The sequence below is a fragment of the Colletotrichum gloeosporioides genome (genome assembly GCF_011800055.1).
Source record: "Colletotrichum gloeosporioides strain Lc1 chromosome Unknown consensus_54, whole genome shotgun sequence".
NCBI lineage: Eukaryota > Fungi > Ascomycota > Sordariomycetes > Glomerellales > Glomerellaceae > Colletotrichum > Colletotrichum gloeosporioides.
The window spans coordinates 179,963-194,302 of NW_025544699.1; the positions used below are offsets into that span (position 1 = coordinate 179,963).

General features: G+C 55.3%; 8 protein-coding genes across 8 annotated transcripts; 5 read left to right on the forward strand and 3 right to left on the reverse strand.

Annotated features, from left to right (window-relative positions):
* Positions 1-1,599: 1,599 nt before the first annotated feature.
* Positions 1,600-2,403, forward strand: GCG54_00004559 (uncharacterized protein; the record flags this gene model as incomplete). The annotated part of the gene is made up of 2 exons (XM_045404607.1): positions 1,600-1,750; positions 1,814-2,403. 2 exons carry the CDS (start codon positions 1,600-1,602, stop codon positions 2,401-2,403), a joined length of 741 nt encoding a protein of 246 aa, XP_045262550.1.
* Positions 2,404-2,877: 474 nt separating this feature from the next.
* GCG54_00004560 (uncharacterized protein) lies at positions 2,878-3,248 on the reverse strand (the record flags this gene model as incomplete). Its single annotated transcript, XM_045404608.1, has 2 exons — positions 2,878-3,002; positions 3,101-3,248. The coding sequence occupies 2 exons, from the start codon at positions 3,246-3,248 to the stop codon at positions 2,878-2,880; spliced, it is 273 nt and encodes a 90-aa protein (XP_045262551.1).
* Positions 3,249-4,122: 874 nt separating this feature from the next.
* GCG54_00004561 (uncharacterized protein) lies at positions 4,123-5,108 on the forward strand (the record flags this gene model as incomplete). The annotated part of the gene is made up of 2 exons (XM_045404609.1): positions 4,123-4,316; positions 4,433-5,108. Coding segments are annotated over 2 exons (870 nt in total), but the record flags the coding sequence as incomplete, so codon positions are not given.
* A 23-nt stretch (positions 5,109-5,131) lies between these two features.
* GCG54_00004562 (Cytosolic Fe-S cluster assembly factor nar-1) lies at positions 5,132-6,916 on the reverse strand (the record flags this gene model as incomplete). Its single annotated transcript, XM_045404610.1, has 1 exon — positions 5,132-6,916. One exon carries the CDS (start codon positions 6,914-6,916, stop codon positions 5,132-5,134), a length of 1,785 nt encoding a protein of 594 aa, XP_045262553.1.
* A 787-nt stretch (positions 6,917-7,703) lies between these two features.
* On the forward strand, positions 7,704-8,387 carry GCG54_00004563 (uncharacterized protein; the record flags this gene model as incomplete). The annotated part of the gene is made up of 4 exons (XM_045404611.1): positions 7,704-7,709; positions 7,765-7,888; positions 7,942-8,046; positions 8,104-8,387. 4 exons carry the CDS (start codon positions 7,704-7,706, stop codon positions 8,385-8,387), a joined length of 519 nt encoding a protein of 172 aa, XP_045262554.1.
* Positions 8,388-9,309: 922 nt separating this feature from the next.
* Positions 9,310-10,507, reverse strand: GCG54_00004564 (INO80 complex subunit 1; the record flags this gene model as incomplete). Its single annotated transcript, XM_045404612.1, has 2 exons — positions 9,310-9,926; positions 9,979-10,507. The coding sequence occupies 2 exons, from the start codon at positions 10,505-10,507 to the stop codon at positions 9,310-9,312; spliced, it is 1,146 nt and encodes a 381-aa protein (XP_045262555.1).
* Positions 10,508-11,086: 579 nt separating this feature from the next.
* GCG54_00004565 (Ran GTPase-activating protein 1) lies at positions 11,087-12,406 on the forward strand (the record flags this gene model as incomplete). Its single annotated transcript, XM_045404613.1, has 2 exons — positions 11,087-11,278; positions 11,336-12,406. The coding sequence occupies 2 exons, from the start codon at positions 11,087-11,089 to the stop codon at positions 12,404-12,406; spliced, it is 1,263 nt and encodes a 420-aa protein (XP_045262556.1).
* A 502-nt stretch (positions 12,407-12,908) lies between these two features.
* GCG54_00004566 (uncharacterized protein) lies at positions 12,909-13,481 on the forward strand (the record flags this gene model as incomplete). The annotated part of the gene is made up of 1 exon (XM_045404614.1): positions 12,909-13,481. The coding sequence occupies one exon, from the start codon at positions 12,909-12,911 to the stop codon at positions 13,479-13,481; it is 573 nt and encodes a 190-aa protein (XP_045262557.1).
* Between the last annotated feature and the right edge of the window lie 859 nt (positions 13,482-14,340).

Genomic DNA, 14,340 nt, shown 5'->3' on the forward strand with positions numbered 1-14,340 from the left:
CAAGGTTACCTGTTGGACTTTGGGGGAAATGGCAAGCTCCAATGGGTGGTACCCCAGCTTGCTTGTGAAGCTATGCACCTAGACGCAATACCAGCGTCGATCCATCCGCATTCTGCCGATGAGGGGTAGCTCCATTGCCATGTGTATCCCTCGAGCACGATATAGACGAACCTGCCAGAAAGGGATATCTTGGCATTCAGCGACGAATCCCGAGCTCGGTCTTGCCTCGGGTCTGCAGAAGATGAACATGCCGACTCGGTGGTTTGACAGGTCAGTTGAAGACGTACCAGCGGCTGGCTCTGATGGGTCACATTCAGCAATGCCCCATTTGTTAATTGTGAATCACCCCGGTGGTGTCTTGTTAAATTAGATTGAACTTGGTGAATCCAAGCCTTTGGCTGCCATGCAGTCGAGTCTGGCAAGTTCAGTGGGAGTTAGTCACGCCTTTCAATGCGTCGACCAGCCGGACGTCCTACATTCCATCGACGTAAATCCATTTCTGTACTGTTTTTCATGAGCTCTTGTTGAATATCACTCGGAAATATGTTGACTATTGGAGTCGTGGGTTACAGATAGAACTACAGCCGTAAAGTGAGGAGAGAGCCGCCACGGAAACGCAAATGAAACGCAACAATTGAACCTGTGTAAAACCAACTGCCATGCATGGTCTTTGAGGCTCTGTGTTTAGAACCTATTACTACCGTAAAGACTTGCGTAGTTGTACGCGGTCTTTCGACTTCAGTACTTAGAGTCAACTTGGACTTAGGTCAAGGCCACCGAAAACAACACGACTATGTGACTCGAGAAACTACATAGCCACACTACCTTTCACCATGGTAGAGAATCTAGGAAGAAAGGCGGCCATCCTCGAAGCCTGAGGAAATACGTTTGGTTTCGACTCCTTTGTTTCAATGGCTAATCTCTGTGGAAACTTGAATGAAATCCTCGTCTGAGACTCAAAGAGGTGTAGGCTACAGTGATAATGCCAACCTATCATTAGATACAAGCACCTTGTTTAGATCCAAAGGTGTGGTGATTAATCACAAAGTCTTTGTTTGGGCGCCGGAGGTCGCGATTGGGACAGTACCAGTGAATGTCGAAGTGCGGACGACCGAATCTGAGCCCTTCCACCTCTTGTCCATCTCACCTTTCCCATCCATTCAGTCCAATACCTGGACATCAACTACCTTTCGTCTGAATTCTACTTACAGGCTAAAAAATCTAGCTACGAGGTGACACATATTTCGGTGAATCAGTCGAACTGAGTTTGGTCAACTGCTGGTTGTATGCACCCTTTTGAAGGACATTTACAGCCTCTCAACACCACCTTGATGCCAGAGGAATCTCCGAAATGCAAACAAAACAATTTTCCAATCAGTAACATACCTATTTAATAGCACGATCAATCCAGGAACCGAAGAGTCAATTCATCCTTCCTATCCATCACAAAAATCCAATCGGACACATCCGCAGGCACAGTTCAGGCACAAGGAACAGACAACTATCTCCTCTCGAACACACAACTACATTGCGTACCCAACCAAGTCTACAACATCACCAAAACACACCCAACCACTCCAAACAACAATAAATATCATGATGGCCGCTACAACCATCTCAACCAACATGGCCGCTGTCAATGCCCCCATGGCCCTCGAGTTGGGTGACAACCCTGCCAAGCCGGGCGACGACGCTGTCGTTCGTGAAACCTCCAAGATCAACTCCACGAATTCGGGCTCCAAAAAACAAGGTACGCTCAGGAACCAGGAACCAAATCACATTTCAAAGTCAATTCATGCTAACAGCGCAATAGACACCAAGATCCTGCGCGCCACCAAGGCACAGCGCGTCACCAAGGCCCAGAATACCACCAAGCTCGAGCACAAAATTGCCAAGCGCCGCTCTCGATACCTTGAGGCCCTTGAGGCCTTCGAGGCCCTCATAACTACCCCTCCCAGCTCCGACGTCTCTGACTCCGAGATTTCAACCACCAAGGCCCAGCGTACTATTGCCGAGCGCCGCTCTCGGTACCTTGAGGCCCTTGAGGAATGGGCCTTCCCATTTACCCCTCCCAGCTCCGACGTGTCTGACTCTGACGACGAGCTGTCAACCACCAAGCTGGAGGACGAGACCAGGGCCACAACCACCACGACGGCCACAACCACCCCCGGCACCGGCGACCTTGCCCAGGTGACACCGTGCACCCCCCCTCCCGAGGACGTCAAGTTCCTCGTCAACCCCAAGATCATTCTCCACGGAGAGACTTTTCGTTGGAACAAGGTCGGCGACGGCATCTACCAGAAGACCGATGTGCTCAAGAAACCCAAGATCATCCTCCACACCGCGACCTTCCGCTGGCAGAAGCTCAGCAATGGCACCTACATGAAGGTCAACCGGGTCTAGAAATCCGAACCCCGCATCGTCTTCATCCGCCGCAAGTGATTCGGCATGGCATCAATGGGCCGGGCATTTGATGAAGACCGCGGGGGCTGTAGGAGTATCATTGGTGGAGTTATCGAAACTGTTCGTTGTACTGGCGCTCGCTTCGGCGCTGGTTGGTATAGATGGAGGCATAGGAAAGGCGTTTGAGATACCCACGGAGTTGCAGGTCAGACCGGAGACCCTTTTGGAAATTGTTTATGAGCACGACCTTGAGAAGCACACCCTTGAGAGCAAAGAGGTGTTTAGGATACCAGTCTGTCTTTACAGGTCGAAATTTTCCCCCGTCAATCACTCTTTTGATTTGGACGTCGACAAGCCACAGGCACAGCCCAGACGGGTTGTGGGTCGAAATGATATAGGATACGGAAATCAAAGATTGGAAACCAAAGATGTTGCTTTATTGTGAAGTTGATGTGAGCTCGCCCCTAGTGTTTGTTAAAGAATTTGTGCCCTGCGCTCTCCAAGTATCTGGTCAATCTTCCTCTCAAACTCTGGCGAAGACGTGGGGTTGTTCCGGACATCGGGCGTCTTTCTAGAGAGCAAAGGATCGGGGAAGTGCTCTGCCATGAGAGGTCAGCATCATTCAGTCATGAGCGCCAAACACGTGCATCACGTCTCCTGCATGGAGCCAGCGCCCACTAGGAAGGCTGCTACTCACTGGGATCGAAGCGCTGGTCGACGAGCTTCGCCTTGACGGACTCGCACTCATCCCTGAACTTCTTGTTGTTCCAGTTGGCGGCCTTCTCGTCCCCGGCGCTGCCTCCCGCCTCCGGCCCAGGGGTCTGGATCGCGGAGGTGGCTGCCATGTTCCTTGTTGTATATACCCCGATGGATGGAATCCTTCCTCGCAACCATCCATTAGACTATTGCCAACATATGATTACCAGGAGTTTGAATGGAATGCTTACTTTACCGTGCTCGCTCACTCACTGCCCGATTCGGCGATCGTCCTGCGCCAAGAGGAGGATGCCCAGACCTGTTTGTTTCTGAGATATGGGAAGCTTCAAGAGACAGATGAGTGAATGCACAATCGTTTAGAGAAAAGGCCGTCAAACAAGAATCGATAACTATATCGCACCACCCAAGGCCGTGTCGGGGTAGTAGATGAGTCTCCGCCCTGCTTATGCAGTCCAGAGTAAGCTTGCCGAAGTCATTGCGAATGAGTGGAATGGGGGACGTCGTTCTCGTCACACAGACACAGCCAGACACGGGCCCGGGCAACCCCACCATTCCAGGGTGTTTCCAAGATCCGATGCAGCGCCTGCTGACGCCCACCCTTGCAACTGCCCCTCCACACAGTTCCCTGGAGAGGGAACTTCGCAGGTACTTCCCACCAAGCGAAACTGGCTGTGTGTACACAAGTTTCTGTTGGGTCCATCTCCGCGGTCAAGTTAGCCCAAAGAAAAAAAATAACGACTCCGTTCAAGGAACCGCCGAGCCAAGGGGAGCCCGTCAACTTCATCCTACCTTTTTCCGCGTCGGACCCTACATCAAACGTCAGACACCTTGACGTCTTTCCTCTCAGCCACCCTTAACCTCGAGAGTATACCAATGCTGCCACATTAGCTCTCAAACGATTTGCCTTCTCACGGTCTACCCAAGCTTCTCTCCTCTCCCTGACCACCTTGCAAGCCTCTATCTTCCCAAGGCGGCCCGCGACATTTCGACGGCATCTCACAGTTATACGGCACCAGCGTACGAGCCGCAAGGATGGTCAAGAAGGGCGCTGCTTCCAACGCATGGGAGGATGACTGGGAGACCCAAGCCGACAGGCTCGACGACCAGCCGCAGCAATCTGAGCCTCAGGTCCCGCTCAGTAAGGCAGAGCGCCTGGCCCGGCACGCCGAGTCGAATCGCAAGTTGTGGGAAGAAGCGTACGTCTGTCCAGGCCATATTTCTCTCCGTCCCAGCCCAAGTTCACGGAGCCTTTACGCTTCCACGCCCCCAATGCTTGCGGGACAACTGGCTAACCCTCCTCACCACCTAACAGCGACACTCCAGCACCCCTACACTTCATCGATTCTCAGCCTTCAGTCCCGCTGGCTACCGGCTTCAAGCCCCAGGTCAAGGTCCTCAGCCGCAAGCCCGCACCGCAAATGATCGCACGGCGCGACCCCGTCACTGGCCTCTCCCAGCTCTCCCTTGCCGATGACGACGACGACAAGGCAGCCGAGAGGAAGCCACAGCTCTCGCCGGAAGAAATTAGGGCGAAGCAACAGCGCGAACTCGAGGAGAAGCAGCGTCGATACGAGGAGGCCCGCGCAAAGATTTTTGGGGAGTCGAACCCTTCCTCTGGCGCCTCGAGCCCAGGGACCGTCACGCCGCCTAGAGGGCCGGGCGATGGTAGCAGAGGCAGCCAGCGCGGCAGGGGCCGTGGCCGTGGAGGTGGTCACAGAGGAAACTCGAGCAGGCAGGAAGACAGACGACCCGTCAGTAGGCCTGACGTGGGCCGATCTGAGAGCGGCCGCGAGCTCTACGACCCCAATTTCTCCCCCAGAGGAGGCGTCTCCTTGCAGAAACGTGGAGGAGATTCTGGTCACCAGTCTGGACGGTCGACACCTAGGGACGACGACCAACCACGACAAGCGATCAGAGCACCGCGCGGGCCGGACGGGAGTGGAAGAGGAGGTTTTGGCTTTGCCAACAGAGGCACGAGAGAAGGTTGAATTACTATGCTAAGACGACAAATCTACCAGCCTCCGCCAATCTTGCCCGCCAACTGGATGACGCGCTCCGTCTCGGTCGTCTTGTCCTTGCCTACGTCGCTAATCACCTCGCGATACGTGGTGAGCGCCAGTCTACCCAAGTCTATGCCAGTAATGCCCGCCCAATGCGCCAGGGTATCTCGAATGTAAGAAGGCGAAATTCCATCGACAATATCTGCTCGGCTCTCACCACTTTGAGAGATGACCTCTTCGCCGTCTGAGTCCTCGGCCGAGAAGTAAGCTTCATCAACCTCGGCAAGGAAGTCCTTTTGCTCCAGCGGACCGGGCTTAGTCGCAAAGCCCTTGCGCTCGACGATGATAGGATCGTCAACCTTGATCTGACCACCACCGTTGGTACAGCCGCCAGGGCAGGCCATCACCTCGACATAGGCGTACTCGAGGGCCGCAGGCTTGCCATTGGGTCGCCTTGCGGCACCGAATGCTTTGCCGCCAGGCAAACGAGACGGTCGCGCTGGCTTCAGTTTGCGCACCAGATTTTGGATATTACGGAAGCCGTAATACCTGGCGGCCTTGAAAATCGGGTCTCCTGTGGAGGATGCGACGATGTACTCAATAACGTCGGCGTTGCGCCCACGGATTGTTTGGATTTGGGAGTTGGGGTGCTTGGAAGCCACCGTTTGGAGAGTAAAATAGAGGTTACCGCCTGACGAGCCCGCCGCCTGAGAGGAGCGGTGGGCCGCATGCCGCGGGAAAAGGAACTTATCCAGGCGGGCGTCAGGGAAAGTTGCGCGTTGGAGGTTGGGGTTACTCCGGGGGAGGTCAAAGAAATTGAAGCCTCTTGATTCCGCGAGCATCAGAACCTCCTTGCTTGTGATGACACAGTCGACGTCGCGAACCCCGCGCCCTGGTTTGCCGTCTCCCGCCCACACCGTGTCCGTTAGCTCCTCGCGACTGGCCTCCAGCTTCTTGTCGAAGCACGGCATGACCGCCAGGTGCCAAATCCTGCTCGGCGGGATCCCGAGCTTCTTGCTCAGCGTAGTCTTGAGTAGCGTGCCCATCAAAGCCTGTGGCGACTTCACCCGCGACAGGTGCGGGAGGACGTAGGGATGCGTCTTCTCGGCGTAGCAAACCCAGCCGGGGCACGAGGACGTGAGGATCGGCTTGGTCACAGAAGACGCCGGCGCATCAGTGTTCTCAGCACCGGCACCACCGAGGACCTCATCCGCGCCGAGGACCAGGCACGCCTCGCGCGCGACGTTGGTGTCCACGACCCACGTGAAGCCGTTATTCCACTTGCCCCCGCGCGCAAGCCCCTCCGGCCCGCTGAGGAGCCCGTCCAGCATGTGTCCGGCCTCCTTCTCGGTGGCGCCCCCGCCGACGGCGGCAGCCAGGCTGGCGCGGGTCTGCGGCGAGACGCTCGCGACGAAGAGGCGCCTGCTCTCGTCCTCGAGGCCGTCGACGCGGAACTGGCCGCTCTCGTCGGGGCCGACGATGCGCAGCGCGGGGCCGAAGTCGAGGGTGTTGAGGACCTCGGTGTGCGACTGCATGCTCACGAGCACGGCCTCGGCGGAGGTGACGCAGCCGGAGCAGGCGAGGCAGTCGGTCAGGGAGATCTCGGCGGGGGCGGCGGCGGCGGCGGCGGCGGAGCCGTTGTTGGCGGGTTGGCCGTCGAGGATTACTTCGTGCTCGAGGGACGCATCTTGAGGCGGGGTGGGCGGCGCGGCTGGGAGGGTTTCGATTGGTTTGATGCAGGCGACGCCCGGACTGATGAAGTCGTTGAGGTCGTCTGCGGAGAGGATTGCGCTCATTGCGCCGGCTTCGGGTTCGAGATCGTGTGGAAGAGGAGGTGTTGGTTGTGTCGAGATCGCGGGGTAGATTTTCTCTTGGTCTGGAAGTGTGACGCACGAGGAGGCCTATTCAGTGTAGAGAGAGGATGGGAATGAGGCCGCTTTTTGTCATGTGCTTGCTAATGCAAAGAGGGTCGTCGGTGCCCCTTGTCTTTTGTCTTTACGTCTTGCTAATTCCTCAGCGAATCCGGAGATGCGCAATTGGGCGGAGGTGATTAGCAGAGACTGGTAGAATCGGAGTGTGTGATTGCAAATCCGTCCCCCACCACTGGATTGGGGGAGGGGAATCTACGCCGTAACAGTGGGTGCAGCGCAGTCACGGTCGGGTCACAGCGCTGGATTGCCCGCATGCGAAATCGGCCCTGTGGGTGGCGGATTGGGAAGAAAAATTTAGTGGAGTTGAGCCCCGCGGCATCGGCCGGCATGAGGCACCCCTGGGGAGAGAAAGAATTGCAAGGGGGGTTCTTCACGCGGTGCGACGCGGTGACAGGGAGCCTGGTCCTGTACGTGTTCGCCCCATGCCCAGCTGGGAGACCGGCTGGCAGGGGGAGGGGGACGCGCGCGCAGCGCCTCTTCCGGGCCGGGTCTCTCCAGTCCAATGACGTCGCTGGAAGTAGGTATATACGTACGCTGTTAGCTGAGGTCGCCTCAATTGATATATTCAAGAGAGCTTCATGTAATCTGTAAAAACTTACTGCTACTGTTCTGACAACACTCAATTCGAGGCACTGGTTTCTCCCTATTCATAATGGACGTAAGTGACGACTCATCCGCGGTGACAAACACCTACTAATCCCGACCTGCAACAGGCGGTATCAAGCTATAGCTTTGGAAACCTGGGCTGGCTCTCCATGCAGGCCATCCCGCTCATCATCTGGCCGAGATTCATCGGGAACCTCCTCCGTCCCGATGACTACCAGGCCGCTGCTAACTGTAAGCCTTATCCGTGTCCATTCCAGGAGCCCAGCACTGATCAAATATCTCAGCTCTCGAGGACTACTTTGCCCGATCCCTCGGCTTCGCCCTCCTCACTCTGGGCCTCTTGGTGGTGTGTCTCTCGGGAGCAGTTCCCCTGACATCCGAAGACCAAAGTCAGTCCCTCTTATTTCCAAGCCCATCCAATGCATGGGATACTGACACACAATTAGCACCCCAAGGAACGATATCACCGTACGCCAACGCCGCAGTGGTCCTCACATCCCTTCACCACGCCTCTGCCGCCTTCTACTGCTACAGCCGGTACCTGAGATCGGACCAGACGGCCTTCGTCCTGGGCTGCCTGGGCAGCACCGTCTTTGCCGTGTTCGGACTGTACTGCCTCATGTTCGCCGGCGACAAGTCGCGCCGGAGCAAGAAGGGCTACGACAAGGACACGAGCTCGTTCCCTTTCAAGAACGCCGAGTCGTACAAGTCGAAAAAGAAGGGCCTGTAGGGAAATTTATCGCATCTTTTGACAGCGTTCGTATGTGGCTCGCTGCAGAGAAAACCCTGCGGAACAAGTGAGAGACCTAGGATGCTGCATACACCTAGACCTGATGTATAACCTTTGCTCGATGCAGTGAGTTCATATCAAATCGAGGGACCCGTCACGCAGATATTGCCTTCAATGGTAGCCATGCAGGCACCATGTGCAGATAGCAAACTACTGCCTGTTCACTCAAAATGTAAACGGTTCTTCTATTGTACAATACGCCAAACGCCCCTTTCTTAGCCCGCAAACCCCATTCCCGGCAGACACCCAATCCCACTCGGAGAGGCGCAACGAGCATGTACGTTGCTCTCTTTGTTCTCAGAGGAACTACTTAACAACCAAACTAGACCTCTCTGGCCCACGTGTCTGGTTTCCTTATCGACTGACCGCAGGCATCTTCATATCCCCATCTTCGTGCGTACAGAACCTTAGAATCCGCCGTATCATTCTTCCGTAGACCTTAACAAACATCTATGAGATAAGGGAGGGGGCGTCTTTGGGTGTGTATATCTCATCGCGCGGTGGTCAGGCGTCAAACTCGGTTGCATGCCCTATCGCGCTGGGCACACTTAGTGCAAGCATCGGCGTCGGGGGCGAAATAACACCGTCTTTTTGATCTTCTGCAGCCATCGCAGGTCCTGATAACCGGTCCGTGCCTTCGTCGGACGAAATGGCTTAGAACCGTTTGCGTGCTCTTGTTCTCTGGTGTGACGGGTCTCTTGGGAACCTTCCGCTCGCCCATGCCCAGAGAGATTCCTCGAAATTTGCCCATCTCCTCGTCAGCGCTCTCATCTGGAGCCTCGTCAGCCTCATCATTGCCCTTGCTTCCATACTTCCCCTCATATGAGCCGTCCAGGTGACTCTTTGAAGTGCATTGGTGGTTCTAGCTGGTTGCTGCGACTTCGGACTTGGTTCCGTTCGCCAGCGGCTCTTCGGCCGGTGATGCTTTACGAGATTCTCCGCCATCGCCGTTTGTAGCAGCTGTCTCCTGACTCTCAATGACTCCTGAAAGCTGTACATCTGCGGCCCCGGAAAGCACCGCCGCTTTGCGCTTGTGCCAGTCGACCTCGCTCTGGACAACTTGGGACAGCAGGACCTCTTTCTCTCTCCACTGTTCCTTGTACTGCTCTTCCCAGTACTTGACCTCTTCTGCAAGATTCGCTGTTTCTTCTTGCGCCCACTTGACTTGATGTCTGCAAAGCGTGTAGAGCCTTTCGAGAGGCATGTCCAGCTCATGCTTGGTGAAGCCGAGTTCCTCAGTCATTGGTGTGAACAGATCGGCCGAAAGCTCATCATCGTCTGCACCGTCATCAATGGCATCGTCTTGGCCGGCGGCATGTGATTGGGGAGTCTTCAGAATAATCTTGAGCTTGCCCTTGCCTGTGGGACCTGCCTGCATCGATTTGGGTACAGGGTCGGAGGGACGAAGGGCTTCTGTCTCGTGAACGGTTCGCATGTGCTTCGCCAGGGCATCCGATCTAGTGAACGAGCGATCGCATTCTATTGTCAAGTCAGTCGATGGTCTGTATGGCATTCGACAAGATGAACGTACCTGGGAGGTAGCAGTAGAAGGGTTTCTCCCTGGTATGGGAGCGCATGTGTGCCTTCAACGCGTAGCCACTTGCGTGGGCCATGCTCTTTCTGTTGCATCCATTCCATTCGCAGGTATACTTCTTCTGACGACTCTCAATATGGTCGTTGTGGATATGCTCGACCAATTTGTCCATGTTGCCGAGGTCACCCGCGTCGCAGCCTTCCCATGCGCAGAAAGTGACCTGTTCTTGAAAGTCTTCTTCGTCGAGTCTAGCGTTGATGGGAGAGCTGGGAATATCACCAGATGTATCCGAAGAGACGTCCGAGAGGCCCTCAAGAGGGTCAGCCTCGGCTTCGGGTTCATGCTCGGGCTCAGGCTCCTGGACTGGTGCAGGCGCAGGGGATGTCGTTGAGGTTGCTCCTAGTCTCTGTCGCTTAGAAGGTCGGAGAAGGGATTCATCCTCGTAATCGTGAGCTTCGTTGTCGGAAGCGTCCGTGTTATCCATAGAGGAAAGAGGCGACTCGGGCGGTGTAGAATGGCGCGCCATTGTGTGCTGTTTGATGCCAAAAAAGCTCTTTCGAAGGATGCAGAAAACAGTACCAAGTGGTATGTGATGGCCGCGTGAGATTAATTTTAAGGTGAAGAAGATGAACTGCGTTCCTTGTAGTTGTGCTGGTCAAATTGAAACTTGCAGCAAAAGACAAAGCTGCTCGTGCAGAGATGGAAAAAGTCCAGCACCAAAGCAATTGCTAGAGAAAAGTCACGTCAGTCGAAAGGGTGCTCCTGACAACCTTAATGGTGTTTGCGCCTGCACCTGGATCGCGACGACCGTGGCTCACGGAGCTCACCCAGTGGGTCCAGTCCTTCCCAGCTGTGAATTTCCGGGGCGACTCTGCCAGCTGTGTCTCAGGTGGCAGACTTCCCCTTGCCAGTGCCAGACACTCAGCTGCCAGGCACCCACGACGCAGCCCAGGCACACCCCCTGTAAGTTGGGGTCTCGAAATCCTTCATTATTTTGTTTATGCCCCTCCCCCACCATCACAACCCAGACAGACACTCATTTTGCGCATTTGCTGCCTCCTTGCTCCTAGCACTCCAAAACAGTCCTCTTTGCACCGAAATAATCATGGCGACCACGCGCAAGGTGTTCTCCCTTGAGGGAAAGGGTCTTAAGCTCGACACTGCTGCTGACCTCGAGCCCCACATTGCCGAGTTGCGCTCTACCGATGTGGAGGAAGTCAAGTTCCTTGGAAACACTTTGGGAGTCGGCGCTTGCAAGCTTCTCGGAGAGGTCTTGGCCACCAAGAAGAACCTCCAAGTGAGTTCACCAGTCCTCCGCTATTGTAACTGCGCATGCTGACGAGACCAACACCAGTCCGCTGACCTTTCCGACATCTTCACTGGACGTCTCCTGAGCGAGATTCCCGAGGCCCTCTCCTCCCTCCTGACGTCCATCCTGAACCTTCCAAAGCTCAACACGATTAACCTTAACGACAATGCCTTCGGCATCAACACCCAGGCTCCCGTCGTTGCCTTCCTGGCTGCCCACGTGCCCCTCCAGCACCTTTACCTGAACAACAATGGTCTCGGTCCCCACGCTGGTATCTTGGTCGCGGATGCGCTCTCTGAGCTGCACGCGAAGAAAGAGGCGGCTAGAAAGGAGGGCAAGGAGGTCCCAGACCTTGAGACCGTTATCTGCGGCCGCAACCGTCTGGAGAACGGCAGTATGCAGGCCTGGGCCAAGGCCTTCAGCCTCCACAACAAGATCAAGGAGATTAAGATGGTCCAAAACGGCATCCGTCAAGAGGGGATCAGCCATCTTATCAGCGAGGGTCTGAACCACGCGACCGAGTTGCGCATTCTCGATCTCCAGGATAACACCTTCACTCTTTCCGGCGCCAAGGCCGTCGCCAGCGTTCTCCCCAACTGGGCGCATCTGCAAGAGCTGGGCCTCAACGACGCCTATCTGACTGCCAAGGGTACTGCTCTTGTTGCCAAGGCTCTTGCTAAGGGCAATCAGGACAAGCTCGAGATTCTGCGTCTGCAGTTTAACGACATTACCGCCAAGGCTCTCACGGGCATTGCCAGTGCCGCTGCCGACTCTCTGCCTGCTCTGAAGAAGGTTGAGCTGAACGGTAACAAGTTCGAAGAGGAAGATCCCTCCGTCGTCACCATTCGTGAGCTTCTCGAGGAGCGCAAGGAGAAGCTCGGTGGTGACATTATCGACGAGGACGCATGGGGTCTTGACAGCCTCAGCGACCTGGAAGAGGAGGATTCCGACGAGGAGGAGGAAGAAGAGTCGGATGAGGAGGAGGAGCTCGAGCCCGAGAAGAGGGCCGAGATCCTCGTCAAGGAGGCCGAGGAGGCTCAGGAGCAGCCTACCGTCCAGCTCAAGGATAAGGAGGTGGACGACCTGGCCAAGAAGTTGGAGAAGACTGGAATTTAGAATCAGAAGAACGAATCCCTTTGGTTTATTAGTTTAGAAGGCGGAACGCAAGAGGAAGGCCCCATTACACGGAGACACGATACCCCCAAAATACACTTCATCCCCCCCTTACCCTCTGCCCCCCAAACACCACCCACAACCCGCGAGATACATCGCGAACTCGCATATGTCGAGTTATGGCCGCGCAAAGCCGCACGAGAGGCTGCCTGCTTGTTGCTTGGCAACGTTTGCGCCCTCGCGGCATGCGCGAACAAGGTTACCTCGTGCGTTTGGGGTGCATCATCCCGCAGCTCCCCGGTCATCACTCCACGATCACCCCACACATCTGGCCGTCTTCAGCACAGCCATATCACAAGAGCACTGCAAATAAATTGCGTGAGCAAGAATGTCTACATATAATGGGAACAGCGTCTGTTCCTAGAGACTGCATTATACTGATAGCAATAAACTTAACATCACCAGTCACACCAAAAATTTCATCGCAAGCATACCTTGAACCAACATGACAGGCCACTACCTGTTCGAGACAACGGACTCGGTGATTGAGATACTCTGGGACGTGGCGCTCGCCTTCTTCGTCGTCCGCATCGCTTGGACTTATTTCCTCCTCACCTTCTCGACGAGCGCGCTCCTTTCATGGGTAATCTGCAAATACCCAGAGCTGCTGCTACCCGCGTCCAAGCAGCACCTCACGACGTCAGAAGCGGAGCTTATGCTCATCCCGCTACAGGCAATAGTCGGGGTCGTCTGGGCCCGCTATGTCGTCGTTGCCTATGAGATCCCGCGCGTGGCGTGGTTTAGGCTCGCCATCGGCGGGCTGGCCGCGTTCCTCTTGTTCGCGGCCGAGGCGCTGCTGGGGCTCGTGTTGTACGAGGAGGGCTACGGGGACTGGATACGGGAGACTGACGGCACGGCATGGCTCGCGTCTGCCGGGCTGCTTGGGGCTTTTGCTCTGATGCCCACTGCGTTGATGGGGTTCGAGGGGAAAGCTGCCGATGGGGTGGAAGGGGAGGTTGTAACGCCGGGTTCGACGTCGCCTGGGCTTGGAGGTAAAGAATTGACGGAAACAATGTAAAATCAGCGGTTGGTGTTCGGGGGGCATTGCTGACGTGCTCTAGACCTGCGGTTAGTGTTGCGTCCAAAGATGAGCTGAAAGGGGCGAGAGATTGATGGGAAGTTGTGAGTGACGGTTCATGACATGTTTCACGGCTTGCATACAAGTTTTGTTTTGTAATCTGGAAATAGTTGCTGAATTGCTCGAGGTTTCAATATTCCATGTTCCGCCCTGAGGGATTTGACTCGACATTTAGGAACTGTTGAGGATAAATTGATCATAAATCAACCAGTGAAAGTAGAATAGAAGTAATTTCAGCGTTGACAATGTGCGCCATTGTCAGCTAAGACATCGTGCCCGGGAGTGGCGCAATTACGTCTAGCTGTGTAAGTGGACTTGAAGCTCTCAGCTTCCTGTCCCCTCAATCTACCTTCATGTTACCAAACATTTGCCCTGTTCTTCCAGCTCTATTCAAAAGGGTGACTGACTCGATTTGCAACACCAGCTGACCTGAATCACCTGGTCAATAAGGTGGTGAGATTGAATGTGCCGGATCAGGATGGCAGCTCCCAGCGGAGCGAGCTGGGGCCCAAGGTCGCCTGTGCGCCGGGCGCTCCCGCTGTGGCACTGTGGCAGGGTTCATTCTTCAGGGTGTCCCAGTACCTGGAAAAGTGGGTACCAACCGCCACCACGAAGACTGAAGGATCCTGTCTGTTAACCCCGACCTCAACCTCTTCTCTTCCATCTTGGGTCTATCTTGGGTGACATCTGACCTGGAGATCCGGCCAGCTCACAGAACGGAGCCTTATGTCTGTTATTGTCAAGGTACATTTCCGTGCTGTTCACTGGCACACGCTCACAGCCAGAGGCAACTCCCTGG